This window comes from Mustela erminea, chromosome 17, assembly GCF_009829155.1.
Source record: "Mustela erminea isolate mMusErm1 chromosome 17, mMusErm1.Pri, whole genome shotgun sequence".
Classification (NCBI taxonomy): Eukaryota; Metazoa; Chordata; class Mammalia; order Carnivora; family Mustelidae; genus Mustela; species Mustela erminea.
Genome location: NC_045630.1, coordinates 66,327,633 through 66,344,273, shown reverse-complemented (window position 1 = coordinate 66,344,273; position 16,641 = coordinate 66,327,633). Strand labels below are relative to the sequence as shown.

At 48.5% G+C, this 16,641-nt stretch overlaps 1 protein-coding gene across 1 annotated transcript; it reads left to right on the top strand.

The window, feature by feature from the left end:
• The first annotated feature begins 14,331 nt into the window (after window positions 1-14,331).
• On the top strand, window positions 14,332-15,480 carry FCRL6 (Fc receptor like 6). Its single transcript, XM_032317570.1, is given in 6 exon segments — window positions 14,332-14,506; window positions 14,621-14,743; window positions 14,746-14,856; window positions 14,859-14,903; window positions 15,005-15,152; window positions 15,154-15,480. Coding segments are annotated over 6 exon segments (801 nt in total). The 3' UTR covers window positions 15,353-15,480.
• Window positions 15,481-16,641: the final 1,161 nt, after the last annotated feature.

Here is a 16,641-nt window from a genome sequence, read left to right as displayed (position 1 = left end):
AGGTGCGGAAGGCCAGGAGGGTGAGTGTGGTGATGAGACACCTCCAAGTGACCCTCCCTTGCAGACCAGCGCAGACCTTCGTGCCTAATCTGGCTCTGCCCTCACAGACTCCCCCCCCATTTTCCGCATCTGTTCGAAGGACGAGGCCAGTAAAAGCCCAGGTGGGGGGCAGGCTGCAGAGGCTCCAGGCTTCCCGGCTGGCTCCTTCTCTGCAGCTGACCCCCATCAAGCCGTCCTACCTGCCAGCCACTACCAGCGTCCAGTGAGGCAGCCACTGGCCACCTGTAAATGCTTACATTTAAATTAAGTAAAACTAAGAACAACTAAATTTCAGTTCCTCGCTTTCTCTGGCCGATTCAAGAGTTGGGTGGCTCCATGAGGCTCCAGATGCCGACCGGACAGCCCAGGGAACATCTCCACCGTGGCTGCGGGAAGCTCTGGCAGCACCACTCACATTTTCTCCCTGAACCTTCACAACAACCTAATGACGCAAAGGTAATCATTCATTCACCTTAGACACAAAGACCCTGAGGTCTCACCAGGTTCTAGTCTGGAGGGATCTCTGAAGCTCAGATGAGCAGCTCCAGGATCCACCGTGCTGTCCCCACGCCCAGAGCTGCCCCTAATCCCAGCTGCTGTGTTCTCCCCTCCACCTCGTGCAAGCGGAACGGATTTCCCTGTCTTCAGCAGCCCCTGTTCCTCACAGCTGACCCAGGCTGATGGGAACACCTGGGATTTAAGTACCCCCTTTCTTTCTTTTTTTTTTTTTTAAGATTTTATTTATTTGACAGAGAGAGAAATCACAAGTAGGCAGAGAGGCAGACAGAGAGAGAGAGAGGGGAGGAAGCAGGCTCTCTGTGGAGCGGAGAGCCGGATGCGGGGCTTGATCCCAGGACCCTGGGATCATGACCTGAGCTGAAGGCAGAGGCTTTAACCCACTGAGCCACCCAGGCGCCCCTACCCCCTTTCTTTAGATTGAAGTGTAGTTGTCATACAGTATTATATTCGTTTCTGCTGCACAACAGCGGGAGTCACTGATGTTATGTACACCAGGGTAAATGTAGCTCCCATCTATCGTCACACACCAACTAGTTACATAGTATCAACTATACCCCCTGTGCTGTACCTTGTACCCCATCATGTCTATTTCATAACTTCAAGTTTGTACCTTTTAATCTCCTTCCCCTATCTGGCCCATCTCCCAACCCTCTTCCACTGGCAACCACCAGACTGTTCTCTGTATTTGAGTTTTTTCTGTTTCAAGTTTTTTGCTGTTCATTTGCTTTGGTTTTTAGGTTTCATGTATAAGTGAAATCATACTGTATTTGTCTTTCTCTCTCTGACTCCTTTCACTTAACATGATACCCTCTGGGTCCATCTATGTTGTCAAAAGTGGAAAGATTTCATTCTTTTTATGGTTGAGTAACATTCGATTGTATAAAAGTATCTTGCCTTCTTTATCCATTTATCAATCAATGGACACTTCGTTGCTTCCCAGTTTGGCTACTGTAAATAGTGCTATAATGAACATACGGGTGTGCATATATTCTCAAATTAATATGTTCATGTTATTCAGATAAATTCCCAGAAATGGAATTGCAGGGTTATATGGTGTTTCTATTTTTAATTTTTGAGGAACCTCCATACTCTTTTCCATATGCACCATTTTGTATTCCCAACAGTGCACGAAACTTCCTTTTTTTCCACATTCTTGCCAACACGTGTTTTTTTGATAGGCCCTTCCAACCAGGCATGAGGTGATAAGTCGTTGTGCTTCTGATTCACATTTCCCTGATGATGTTCAGCATCTTTTCCTGTGTCTGTTGGCCATCTGCATGTCTCCTTTGAAGAAACATCTGTTCACTCTCCCTCTTTTTTAATCAGATTGTTCATATCTTTTATATATTGAGTTGTAGGAGTTCTTTAAGTGTTTTTATTTATTTATTTGTTTGTTTGTTTGTTTGACAGAGAAAGAGAGAGCGCAAGTAGGGAATGGTAGACGGAGGAAGAGGGAGAAGTAGGCTCCCTGCTGAGCAGGAAGCCCAGGACCCTGAGATCATGACCCGAGCTGAAGTCAGACGCTTAACTGACTGAGCCACCCAGGCACCCTGAGTTGTATGAGTTCTTTATATATGTTGCATATTAACCACTTATCAGTTATATCATTGACAAGTATCATTTCCCAGTAGGTTATTTGTACATTTTGTTGATGGTTTCCTTTGCTGTCCAGAAGGTTTTTAGTTTGATGCAGTCACATTTGTTTTGTTTTTGTTTCCTTGGCCTGAGGAAATACATCCAAAAATACATTGATAAGGGACACCTGGGTGGCTCAGATCAGTTAAGCATCCGACTCTTGATTTTAGCTCAGGTCATGATCTCAGGATCCTAGGATCGAGCCCTGCATTGGGCTCCCTGTTCAGCAAAGAATCTGCATCTCTTCTTGTTTCTCATCCTCTGCCCCTCTCCTCTCTCTCTCTCTCTCTCTGTCTCTCAAATAAATAAATCTTTAAAAAGTGTATTGCTAAGGCCAATGTCCCAAAGCATACTACCTGTGTTTTCCTCTAAAAGTTTTATGGTTTCTGGTATTACATTTAAGTCTTTAATCCATTTTGAGTTTATTTTTGTGTATAGTGTAAGAAAGTGGTACAGTTTCATTCTTTCTCATGTAGCTATCCATTTTGCCCAATGCCATTTATTGAAGAGATTGTTTTCTTCCCCATTGTATGTTCTTCCCTCCTTTGTCAAAGATTAATTGACCATGTAAGTGTGGGTTTATTTCTGGATTGTCTATTCTGTTCTGCTGATCCAAGTCTATTTTTCTGCCAGCACTATACTGTTTTGATTACTATGGCTTTGTAGTATCATTTGAAGTCAGTGAGCATAATATCTCCCACTTTATTCTTCCTCAAGATTGCTTTGGCTACTCTAGGACTTTTGTGGTTCTATACAATTTTAAGGATTATTTTTTCTAGTTCTGTGAAAAACGCCATTGGTATTTTGATAGAGATTGCATTGACTCTGTAGATTGCTTTGGGGAGTATAGGTATTTTAACAATATCAATCCTTCTAATCCATGAGCATGGTATGCCTTTCCATTTTTTGTGTCTTTTTCAATTTTTTTCATCAAAGTCTTATAATCTGCAGGGTAAAAGTCTCCTTGGTTAAATTTATTCCTATGTATTTTATTCTTTTTGGTGCAATTATAAATGGGATTTTCTTAATTTTTCTTTCTGATAGTTCATTATTACTGTATAGAAATGCAACAGATTCATGTATATTATTTTTGTATTCCACATATTTGCTGAGTTAACTTACTAGTTCTAATAATTTTTTAGTGGCGTCTTTAAGGTTTTCTACGTATAGTATCAGTCTGTGAATAGTGACAGTTTTATTTCTTTTCTAATTTGGTTGCATTTTATTTCTTTGTCTTGTCTGATAGCTTGTCTGGTTGGTGCTAGGACTACTTAAGATTTTCTCTCCCTCTCCCTGTCTCCCCCTTCCCCACTCTCATAAATAAATAAATAAATAAATAAATCTATCTTAAGAAAAAATGTCGAGAATGGGCATCCTTGTCTTGCTCCTGATCTTAGAGGAAAAGCTTTCAGCTTTTTACTATTGAATATGATGTTAGCCGTGGGTTACTACTTATTCATTAATTTGAGATATTTTCCCTCTATACCACCCTTGCTGAGATTTTTTATCATAAAATGATGTTGAATTTTGTTAAATGCTTTTTCTCCATCTATTGATGCATCTATTCTGCATATATTATTTTTATCTTTCATTTTAATGTGGTGTATTATGTTGATTGATTTGTGTATATTGAACCATCTTTGCAGCCCAGGAATTAGTCCCCCTTGATACTGGAGTGTGATCCTTTGAATGTATTGTCAAATTTGGTTGGCTAATATTTTGTTGAGAATTTTTGCATCAGTGTTTATCAGGGCTATTGGCCTGTAATGTGTGTGTCTGTCTGTGTGTGTCTCTGTGTGTGTGTGTCTGTGTGTGTGTGTGTGTGTGTTGCCTTTCTCTGATTTTGTTATCAAGGTAATGCTGGCCTCATAAAATGAGTTTGGAAGTCTTCCTTCTGCTTCAAGTTTTTGAAATAGTTTGAGAAAAATAGGTATTAATTCTCCTTTAAGTGTTCAGTAGAATTCACCCATGAAGCCATCTTGTCCTGGACTTTTATCTGCTGGAAATTTTTGGATTACTGATTCAATCTCCTTACTAGAAATCAGTCTGTTCAGATTTTCTATTTCTTCATGATTCAGTCTTGGAAGATTACATTTTCTTTTTTTTTTTTTTTTTTTTTTTTTTTGTCTTTAAAAACTAATGTTTAATGTTAAGAACCTAGAACATTGACACTTGATATCTTTGACCTCTGATTTTTTTTTTATTTCCAGCATAACAGTATTCATTATTTTTGCACCACACCCCGTGCTCCATGCAATCCGTGCCCTCTATAATACCCACCACCTGGTACCCCAACCTCCCACCCCCCGTCCCTTCAAAACCCTCAGATTGTTTTTCAGAGTCCATAGTCTCTCATGGTTCACCTCCCCTTCCAATTTCCCCCAACTCCCTTCTCCACTCTAAGTCCCCATGTCCTCCATGCTATTTGTTATGCTCCACAAATAAGTGAAATCATATGATAATTGACTCTCTCTGCTTGACTTATTTCACTCAGCATAATCTCTTCCAGTCCCGTCCATGTTGCTACAAAAGTTGGGTATTCATCCTTTCTGATGGAGGCATAATACTCTATCCCCAGGGGTACAGGTCTGTGAATCACCAGGTTTACACACTTCACAGCACTCACCAAAGCACATACCCTCCCCAATGTCCATAATCCCACCCCCTTCTCCCAAACCCCCTCCCCCCAGCAACCCTCAGTTTGTTTTGTGAGAACCATAAGTGACTTTTAATCTCACAGAAGATTACATTTTCTAAGAATTTATCCATTTCTTCTAGGTTGTCCCATTTGTTGGTGTATACTTGTGTGTAGTAGTTTCTTACAATCCTTTGTATTTCTGTGGCATCCATTACAACCTCTCTTTAATTTATTATTTTAGTTATGTGGACTCTCTTTTTTTCTTGAGGAGTCTGGCCAACGATTTACCTACTTTGTTTTCTTTTCACAGAAGCCGCTCTTAGTTTCATTGATCTTTTCTATTTTTCTGTCTCTATTTCATTTATTTCCACTCTGATCCTTATTATTTCCATCCTTCTACTAACTTTGAGCTTTGTTTATTCTCTTTCTAGTTCCTTTGGGTTACATTTAGATTGTTTATTTGAGATTTTTCTTGTTTCCTGAGGTAGGCCTGTATAGCTATGAACTTCCCTCTTAGGACTGCTTTTGCTGCATCCCATGTATTTTGGGATGTTGTGCTTTCATTTTCATTTGTCTCAGGGTATTTTTTTGTTTCCTCTTTGATTACTTCATTGACCATTGATTGTTTAGTAGTAGCATGTTATTTAGCCTCCATGTTTATGCTTTTTCCAATTTTCTTCTTGGAATTGATTTCTAGTATCAAAAAAGATTCTTAATATGATTTTGAGCTTCTTAAATTTGTTGAGAATTATTTTGTGGCCTAACATGTGTTCTATCCTGGAAAATGTTTCATGTACACTTGAAAAGAATGTGTATTCTGCTATTTGGGAATGGAATGCTCTATATCTATTAAGTCTACAAACCCTATCTGGATGAGAATCCTACCCACCCCCATTATCCTCCGCACCTCTTTTTAGCCCTGAATTTTCCTTAGAGTTTTGGTATTATAGGTTTCATTCCTATCCCAACCCATCTCCATCTCATTTCAAGATCAGCCTGAGTCTTGGAAGATCCTTAACCTAGCAGCAGCCTCTAACTTCACCTTCCTCCCCCAAGAGAATGGTATGCAGCAAGCTCAGCTCAGAAAGGCAATTCCACTAACATCCTTAAAAATACAGTGACATCTCACTGTTCAGGGGTAGAGTGAGAAGTCAGGAAAAGTTCACACACCCAAAAAGCCAGAACCTGGTGAAAGTAGAAGCAGATAGGGTAGAAGCTTCAACTGTTCTGCACGCAAAGCACAGTAAGTGCTTGCAAGCTAGACAGTTTGCCCCATCTCTACCTTAGCTGCAGTCCTGCAGCGCTGATTCTCCACACTCTGGATCTGTAGCTGAGCAAAGGCATAGACAACTCAAGTCAAGAGATGTCCTAGAAAGAGAACAATAGGGGGAAATGTACAAATGTTAATATCTTGAGACAAGTGGATAAGATATCCATTTCCTATTTTACTTCCTCACCATGTCCACCTCTCTCCCAATCAATAGAGTCACTTAAGAAGTGCCTGCCAGTGTCATTGTTTTCCCACTTCCAGAGAATCAGGGAATCTAGAGCACAAAAAGTTAGAAAGTTCACACTGTCCATTCCTGTCTTTGACAATAAGAACACTGAATTCTTCCCAGGCTGCGTGGAATTTCTCACCTAAAGAATTCCAGGAAAAACCTTACTGTCAGAAAGTGCATCCTATATGTTACCCAACTTTCCATGCTTCAGTTTAAAATCCCATGTTCTGTCCTCAAAGGAGGTGAGGACGTGTGGCCTCCTTCTCTGTTGAGGGCTCATTAAGTAGTTTCCAGATTTTATCTATTAGAAGTGATGCTGCTTTTGGTGTCAATATAAATGTATTTGTTTAGCATGGACCTAGGAGTGAAAATGCTGGGTCAGCAGTTATTTTTATGATTCAATCAGATTTTGTCATGCAGTTTTTCAAACTGGTTATACCAATTTACACTCCCACTGGAGGTGTGCAAAATTTCTAGCTGCTTTACACCCTTACCAGCACTTGCCTGTCTATCTTGATAGTTTTAGCCATTCTCATGGGGAATGTAGTGGTGTTTCATTTAGTTTAAATTTGCACTTCCACGGTGATTTATGAAGTCAAGATTCTTTTTCTAGTTCATTTGGCACTCGGTTATCTACTTTTGTAAATTACCTGTTCAGTTATTTCGCCTATTTTCCCAATGGGTTGTCGGTCTTTTTTTAATGACTTTTAAAAATCTTATATTCTGGTTATGGGTCCTTTCTCACCCATGTGTATGGAAAATATCTCATCACCCTGTGGCTTGCCTGTTTACTCTTTTACTGGTATGTTTTAAGGAACAGTTCTCAAAATAATAACCTGACAGTCCTAAAACCTCAGATTCAGAACTTCCAGCCCATTCTACTCTGACCTCATCAACCCCTGAGTGCCTCCTGAGCAGGTGATCCTATGGACCATTTTCAGGATTCCACTTTTCCACCTCATTGTAATGTACAGACAGACACATTTCTCATTGGATAGGAGGGAAATTTGGAGAACTGGAGGTCACACAGGGTGGGGAATGAATGATCTTAGTGTTTGCAGAACTGTGCTGCCTTTCAAGCTAAATGATACTGAAATCACATAAATTCTGGCAGTCTCTGGATCTTTCCATAGCCTTGTCCCATCTTGGTTCATTAGCATAAGCTTTTCAAAGCCATAGAGAGGGTTCAAAAGTGCTTACTAGTAAATTACCTGACTCCTTTGTGCATCATGGTGAAGAAAGTTCACTTATGTAATGCCCCTTCACCAAAGAGGAAATACTAATTGGAACTTTTAAAGTTTCTTCCCCACTTCCTCTATTTGGTGTATGAAGCAGTAACACCACTACATCATGGGGGTCACTCACCTACCCTTGGGCTTGTGGCTTTGATGCTCTTCCCTCCACCCTGACTTTCCATATGCTTTTAGCTGGACCTATGTCCCTCCTCTGTGCCAGGCCAGACCCCATGGTGTGCTTCAGGATTGTGCTTTGGTAAGTCACCAATCATGAGCTTTCCCTTTTGGGCACCAAAGATTCTAAGTCATTTATGGGACTTCTTGTTTTACTTTTTTGGATTCAAGTGGGTGTTATGGCTGGAGCTTCAAATGACTGTGTGCACATGGGTGTGCGTGGCAGAAATACAGTGTGGTGGGGGGCCTCCCTGTTGTTCCCATCCCATTTTCCTTGGTACTTGGAAGGGCAGGTCTTCAAAGTATCAGAGCTAATTTAGGGAGGCAGAAAAATCACATTCTGAGACCCACTGACATGTTTACCCCAACAAATAAGATTTAACTACTCATCAGGCTGTCTCAAAAGGAAAATGAAGTTATAGAAGGAAAGAAGGCTTTGGGTAGGGGGTAAGCTGGAGGGATCAGGGAAATGGGAAAAGGCAGTTCTGTGTATTTTGCTCAGAAATAGGGAATGGGCTTTTACAAAAAGATGTATTGTTATGAAGCCTCAGTGTTTTCTTAGAAGCAGTCAACCATGACCAGCCTCCTCCTCTGGTCAAGAGGTTTTGCTCTGAGTGTTCAAAGCCTTTTACAAACTGGCTATTCCCCCTTCTGCCTGTGTCCTCTCTCTGTTGGGGATGAGATGGAGGGTCTGTTTTGGTCTGACTGGTCTTTGGGGTTGGTTTGAAGGATCAAATCCATTCTCCCTGTTCTATAACTCTCTCTTTGACCATCTCCCCAGGACCGGTCACCCCTTCCAGCGATGGAAAACCTGTTCCTCCAATAACAGAGAATTATGGGGGTGGGGAGAGGGTCACTAGACCCCCCCAGACTCAACTCAGTCTTAGCCACTATTACCCGCTACTCAGAAGGAACAAGTCTCGGCATACATTTTACTTCGATTTACAATTTCTGAGTCAATTTATTTTTTGTTTTAAACTTGGTCCCAGTAGTTTGCTTGTTTGTTTGTTTTTCATTGAACCAGAAAAGCAAAACCACTCCTAAATATGATCTCTTCCTAGACAGAGTTTGTGGGAGTTTGACCCTGTGAGGAAGGCCCTTGTTCTCCTCAGTGTTCTTCCTTCCCCCCCGCCAGGTCACTGTTGCCTGCGTGTTTATGAATGGCCATTTGGACAAGTGAAAAAGTCTAGTGGTCATACCAAGGGCAGGATCAGGATGGCCTAGTACCTGGGTATACTCCAGAGGAAAGGCTTTTAAGGGCAAATCACTACCTTATAAAAGGACCAGACCTTGGTGGAATTGAATGGATAAAGTCCCAGTGCTTTCTAGCTTGGGTCCCATGATCTGAACGGAAGAAAACAAATGAAGAGGAGAGAGTGAAAAACTGGCTGACTAGGGGACAGGGTGGTAGAGAACCCAGACCTAACAGAGTCACACTCGATGCTTGGGGACCCCAGAAACCTAGCCTAAGATGCTGGGACCCCAGGGCTAGATGTGGAGGAACAGAGTTTCCCTCAGTGCAGAGCTGCTATTTCCTCTTAGATGTGGGCAGAGACCAAGAAGAAAGCACTGAAGGCCTGTTTTATAGTGTGTATCACATCTAACCTTTAGAATCATAGGACAGGCTTTTTTTAATCCCTATTAGACAATTGAGGATATTGAGGTTCAGAAAGGTTGCGAAGCTTGCATAGAATCACCCTGCTAGCAAGAGCAAAACAGAGAGATGCAAACCCACGTCCACTTGGAGCTCCTTTCTCCGTCCCACTGCAATATCACCAGCAGGGCTGTGGTCGGGTTCTAAGCAAGTAGACAGGAAAATAAAATTCATTTCAAGTGCCAGGTGGGGTATGTTCACACAACAAATGGTGCCTAATACTATTACTGACAATCACAGATTCGAGAGGCCAGGGTCCCCGACACTGAACGTGCTGGTCCACGGCTATACACTAAAGGTATATTTGAAGTTCAGGGGATGAACCTTGACTTTCTGCTGAGCTGAGCATTAGCAAGTTCAGTGCCGGGACTGGAACCCACCCTCTGTAGACCCACACCACCCATGCCAAGTGTCTCAGAGCTCCCACAACACCACCACTCTCTAGCACCATGGGAGCCACAGCTTGGCAAAGCAGCCTCTTCCAATGTTCTCGAGCTGTTGTGAGCTAGTCCTTCATGCTTTGCTGAAACCTGCTTCCCTGGTCTCTCTCATTCCCTTGAATCAGTCCCACTTCTGCCTGAAGTCTCCCCCACCCTCTTTTAAGCATCACTCAACGACTATTTGGAGACTACTGTATCCCTACTCTGTTGTGCCTTTCTCAGATAAGCGTCTCCTGACCCTTCGAGTGGGGAATGGTTTCTCAGCCCTGCTCATCATCCTGGTCTGCTGGGTTTTGATGTACCTGGTCAGTGGACCAGGAGCTGGGCCTTCCCCTTCCCCCCACCACGGCCTGAGTAGCACCAAGGTCGGCTGGGCTGCAGCCTCCATTGTCCGGGACTCTGTTGTGCGGCTTATGCAATGGCTGTGTCACCACATCATTTCAGTCTGTAACAAACTGGGGTCCATGGTCCCCTTAGTAAGAGGACTGTAATGCAGCCACCACCCCCCAGCGTATCCCACAGCCAGCTATCTTCATCACAGACACTGGGTCTGCAGGCACAGCTCCCAGTTCTCACAGTGCTGGACAGCAGGTCATCAGAGTGTCCCTCTGCTCTCTGGATGCCTTCTGCCTTGTAGGCTTCTATGCCCTCAGCCCTGTTTACTCATCACTTTGAAGCTGCAGAGGTGTTTTTCCAGTAAAGAGAGGAAAGAAAGAGGGCATCACTACATTGCAACGTTTTAGTCACTCCGAGGTCAGGCCTTCTTTCTGCTTTCAGTGAAGGCAGTAACCACGTTTCCAGGGAGTGAAACTCTGAGCGACCGCTCTCTAAGGAGGAAATGGCTGTCGTGGTTCCTATCATATAGAAAGAATCAGGAATGGAAGGCTACTGGGATTCAAACAGTGCATCCAAGCTCACACGGAAAGAGATGGGTTCATGAGTCAAGTTCAGGTCCTGGGATTCCAAATCCTGCATGCTTCCTACTACACCAAGCTCAGAGGAAAAGATGTGTATAGATGGGGCCAGGCAGAGGTGGAGGGGGTGGCAAGAAAGACTCCTCCTTCTGCACACGCCGAGAGCCTGTGGCTGAGCTAGCCCCGAGCTGAGCAGAGAAGTGAAGCTGAAAGCCTCCGTCTGGGTCCCAGGCCGTGCGGACAACAAGTGTGACGTCGTGTGAGTCACATGCCAAACAGGCACATCTCGAGCCCCCAGTGAGACGGTCTCCACCCACAAAGGATGCAGCCTGAGGACAGCTGGCCGTACTGTGCTTGGCCATGTGCCACTCCTTGCTTCACGCCTTGTCCCAAAGTCTAGAACACTCCCCACCACTTCGTCCCCACCACTTCGCCGCCCATCCCTCATCCGCCGTCATTCCGTGGCTTGGGCCGCCTTCCCAGGCCACTTTTGCTCCTCATTCATTCATTTAAAAGCATTAGGGGCACTGGCTGGCTTCGTCACGGGAGCATGTGACTCTTGATCTCACAGGCATGAGTTCAGGTCCCACACTGGGGCATGGACCCTACTTAAACATTTTATTTTTAATTAAATAAAAATAAAAATTCTGCTCTGAGCAGCCTAGCTCACTCAGGAGAGCGTGTGACTCTTGATCTCAGGGTTGTGAGTTCAAGCCCCGCATTAGGTATAGAAATTACTTAAAAATAAGATCCTAAAAAATAACAAAATGATAAATAGACAGACAGACAGACACCTAGAAGCATTAGGGGCGCATATAAAGAATCGCAAGCTCCGTGTTTGTCATCCCTCAACTGCTCGAGCCGCCAGGCCGGGTCCCTCATTCTTTCGTGATTTCTCACCTCCTTTGCTGTCACTTCCATGCTGGGCCCTCAGGGCTCTGTGGACAGATCAGGCCACCAGACGGCATGGACTGCCTTCACTGTCTGAGTTCTGCCGGTGCAGATAGGAGCTCGGACACCGCCCCCTGCCCCTTGCAAGGGTCTACTCTTCTGTCTCCTACTTCATGTGCCCTGTCCCACGTGGCTGGGCACAGAGGAAAGCCTGCGAGTGTTTGTTAACAGAGGCTTGTGGAACACAGACTATTCCTGGCACAGACCCCAGGCGCAGGTGACATGACTGTGAAGAAGACAGGCAGAGTCCATGCTCTCGCGGAGCTTACATTCTAGACAGACGGAGAGGGGGGTAACAAGTAGGCAATTTAAAGAATAAGATAACTTCAACAGAGCCAAGTGCTCTGAGGATAACACAGTGGGGGGTTGTAGTAGTGATTGAGGAGGATTCTTTCAACTGTGGGTCCCAGAAAGACCTCAGGTTGTGACATTTGAACTGAGATAGGGCAGAGGATTCTAGGCACTGGATCCAACATAAAAGCTGGTGGCTGTGGGGCTGGAGGACGGAGTGGCTGGAGGGCTGAGTGGCTAGGGGCCTGGGGAGCTGTGGGGCTGGGTGTTTGGGTGGCTGGGTGGTTGAGTGGCTCAGTAGCTCAGTGGCTGGGTAGCTGGGTGGTTAGGTGGCTGAGTTGTTGGGTGGCTGAACGAATAGGTGCCCAGGGGACTGGGTGGCTGGTTTATTGAATGGATATAAGCACCCATTCCCGAGGCGACAGGCCTCCTTGTGAAGAAGTTCTTCATGCTGCTTACCCTCATTCTATCACTCTGTTCTCTTACAGTTCCCTGTGTTGGACAAACCGGTGAGTCTTATATATGTCTCTTCCAACTCCAGATACGACTCTGGCCCAAAGCTTAACTGATGGGCCCTTGGGTCCCCTGGAAACATCTTCAGAACAGCCGACTAGGCCCATTGCTCAGGAGTCCTGGCTGGTGCCCAGGCAGAAATGGGACCTGGGACCCCAATGGTCTCAGGCTGAGAGTAATTCTAGGTGATTCGGTTCCCAGTACATGGCTCTGGGCCTCATCTTGTTCCCTTGTAAATGGAACCGACCTCTGTCTCCTCCTCTCCAAGTGGCTCTAAAGTCCTAGGTTCTCCACTCACCAAGGCCCCGGACTCCCTTCTGTCCCTTGTGTGTTCAGAGAAGGCAGCTCTGTCCCTCAGCTCCCTCTGTCTTCCAGTCCCTTCTGACCTCCACGGAGCTTCCTGTCAAGTAGGAAAAACGCTCGCCGATGAACATCTTGACGGCCAGGGACACGTTCTGTGGTGCCAGGCTGGGGTGAGGGGTGCTGGGCAGGACGCAAACCCGTGGTCCGCGCTGCTAGAAAGAGCAGCGGCAAAAGCAAGGCTCAAACTTCAGTTCTGCGTGAGCCTCTGGCGGGGCTGGAAAGGGGTCCTAAGGACCCAGAGAGACCCAGGCAAAGGCTGTGCTGGGGCTCCCACCCTTTCCCCACCATCGCTCTCAGCTCTCAGGCCTGGCTCCTGAGGCTGCCTGGGACCAGCGGCGTCTGGCTTGTCAAAGAAGTATGGCCTGGGGACAGGCCGGCCTGGGACTGCCCTGCAGAGGGTGCTGGGCCCCTGGGAGCTTGTCTCTTGTCCACATCAGGCCATAGAATGCATTTAGGAAGGAGGACAGACAGGACAGGCCCCTCCCCAGGACGGTGGTGGAAGTGAAACCCCGAGCAGGGACCGGAGCCTGGCCTGGGGGCGCGGACCAGGGAAGCAGGAGCGAGCCCAGGCAGGGGAACGCCCCACGTCCCCCGCTCCGGCCTCCGGCCGGTGGGCTGTGTGCAGCTGTGCTCGGAAGGGGAAGATGCACAGAGTGGCCATGGGGCAGCCCGGCGGCGAGGAGCCCGTCCGCGGGGAGAGACCTGGGTCAGAAGGAAGGAGGTAGAACAAGGGGCGGAAAGGATTTAAGTGAACCCAAGCTGGGCGGTGCTGGAAGGGCCGCTGGAAAGGAGCCGCGGAGGAGGTAGGAGGGAAGACCAGAGTGGGGGAGGGGAGGGGAGGGGAGGGTCTAGAAGAGCAGGGAAGAGGAAGGCGGGACGAGGAGGGGAAGGACAGTGCAGACCCTGCCGCGGTCTGGCGCGAAGGCCCGGCACGGAGCGGCCGGCCGTGCACGTGCTGTCCGGGAACGTCTGTCCCCAGGGGAGGCCTGAGGCTGGGGACGGAGGGAGAAAATGGGCTGATGGGTCCCCGCTCCTGTGTCTCACAGGCTGGTTGTACCTCCGAACCTTGCCAACCCCATGTTTGAGGGCAACACCCTGAGTCTGCAGTGCCAAGATGGAGGAATGGAGCTCTGTCCCCGGCCGCGTTCTACAAAGACGGGGAATCTCTCCGTGACCCAAAGGCCAAACAGGTTCTGCCCATGGGGACAGCGACACGGGACAGCAACGGCCAGTACAGCTGCGCTGGGAAGGCAAGCTTCCTCCTGCACCTAGGCACACAAAGGTCAGAGACGACCACGTTTCAAGTCCAAGGTGAGTCACCAGCTTCCGGGGGTCGGGAGAGTGGGGGCTGGGGTGCTGCTCAGGGATCTGGTCCCTAGAGGCCAGCAGCTCTCCTGCCGGCCCGGAATGCTGGGCCAATCACAGAGCCCTGAGATGTCCACCACGCTGTCCAAATGCCCACCCCCATGGGGCACATCTGGAACCCAGGGAAGCAGGGGGATGCCCTGGGCCGTGGAAGCACCCCGAACCAGCCCAGCCACTCAGTCCTAGAGACCCTGGGCCAGACCCTGCCCTCTGGGGACCGGATGACCGACAAGACCCTCTGGCTCTGGTTCTGGTGGTGTGGGGTACAGCTGAGAGGTGGGTCCTGGGGGACAAGGACAGTGTCCCATGGGACACGGGGCTGTGGCCTGGGACATGTCCCAACTTACACCCCTGCCCCTGGTGACTCAGGACTCAGGAGTCCCCGCTGAGCCTGGGCCTGCTTCTCCCCAGAGCTGTTCCCACCTCAGGACAAGCGCCGTGAGGGGAGCCCACTGACCCTGAGATGCCAGACGGAGCTGCACCCCCGGAGGTCGGCCTGGGGACTCCTCTTCTCCTTCACAAAGATGGCTGCACCTCGCAGAACCAGGGTCCCCACTCAGAGCTCTGCCTCCCAGAAACCTGGGAGGGAGCCTCTGGGCTTTACTGGTATCAGGCCACCGCAGAGGGTAGCAGGTCCAGAAACAGAGCCCCCAGCTGGAGGTGAGGGAACAAGGTAAGTGCGGAGGAAAGGGAGACACTCCCCAGGGATCTGAGCTTCAGGTAATGGGAACCCAGGGCCCGTAGAAAGGGGTCCCGGGGAGGAGGGGCCAGGAGCTTGGGTAAGTAGAGCTGAGCCTCCCACCCCATGTGCTGCCCAATTCCTGTGGCCTCGGCTCATCCTGAGACCCAGGTCCACAGGCCTCACTGTGGGGGACGCAGGGGAGCTCCTCTGTGAGACCCAGAATGGCTCCCCTCCGATCCTAGTCATTCCACCCGAACGGGGAGATCCTGGGGAGCCAGGGGGCTCCCCACGGAAGAGCCGCCCCCTTCCCCTTCACTGTGACGTCAGAGCAGGATGCAGCGAGCTACTCTTGCCAGGCCGAGAACGATGTCTCCAATGAGACAAGTGAGCCCAGGACACTCTCCCTGAATGGTATGTCTTGTCCCCCACCCGGGCTCTGAGCCCCAGGAAGCAGGCAGGGGTCAGGTCTCCCGCTCTGTGCCCCACCCCCCACCCCCTGCACTGTGCGAGGGAGCATGGACCCTGCTTGGGTATCTGTGCACTGAACCTAGAGGGGAAGGGAGAGCTCCACGGGGGGCAGGGGTGGGTCCATGGTCCTCAGCGGTGTTGCCTGCCCGAGCTGGTGTCCCCTGGACCACCCTCATTCTGTCTACAAGCTTCCTTTGGGCCACGCCGTTCCCCCTGATGCCGGCCATCCTGCCTCCTCCGTGCCCGTCTGGGGTGCATTTCTGAATTCCGTCCTCAGTGCTCGTGGTCACCCCACCTCACCCCTGGGTCCTCGGGGCTTGTCTGCCATCACCAGCAGCCCCTGGCTGGCTCCTTGTCTATCTGCGAGCCTGCCTGGTGTGCTGGTCGCCACCACTGCACTTGTGGCGTACCTCAGACCCTGGGGAAAAACCGATCAGTGACCTCTGTGACTTTCTTAGCGGCTGAGTCCCTATGCCAGGCAGCCCAGCCTCTAAAGAGCATCTCAGAGGACCAGCTGCTTCCTCTTCGGGTGCTGGGTAGGAGGAGGAACTTCTCTTCGGGTGTCACACAAAGGAGCCCATGGAGGGACTCTAACCGCTTCCAAAACACACACACACGGACACACACTGTCTCACACCCACAGGCACGCAGAGATGCACAAAGCCACGACCGCACACCCGGGCCTGAAAGGAAGATCAAACACGGGAACTCTCAGCAGCCAAATGTGGTGCACATCGGAGTCCTTCATGTCTGCGAGACACTCTGTGGCTGTCGACTATGCCAGGACAACCCCAGGCCACCAGCTCAGTCGGACCAGAGCTCTGCTGAGCAGAGGGAAGGAAGGAAGAAAACCCAGTGCCCGTCTCTGTGCCGTGAGCACGCACCCTCTTGTCCGGTCCTGGGACCAAGGAGGGCTCGGTGGACATTCCCTCCTCAGAAAGGAAACACGGCGGAGAGGACGGAGCGATGGCTTCTCCCAGCACTGCTGTCTCCTAATTCTGTGACTTGGGCCCGTTCACTCTAAGAGTCATCAAGTGTCTCCCTCCTGGGGTCACTGTCTTTCAGTGAAGGAGACGACATCCACGTGCTACTAACGTGTTGGGCTGATACCTCGTGGGGCTCGGGACATTCTCCCTCTGGTCTACACGGATTCCGGACCCTCCCGCGCTCCCGTCCGGCCATGACGATGAAGCAGGAATGGGGGGTGGGGGGCTCTCACAGCAGTCACCTTGGATAGCCCTCCACGTGCTCCTATTCGAAC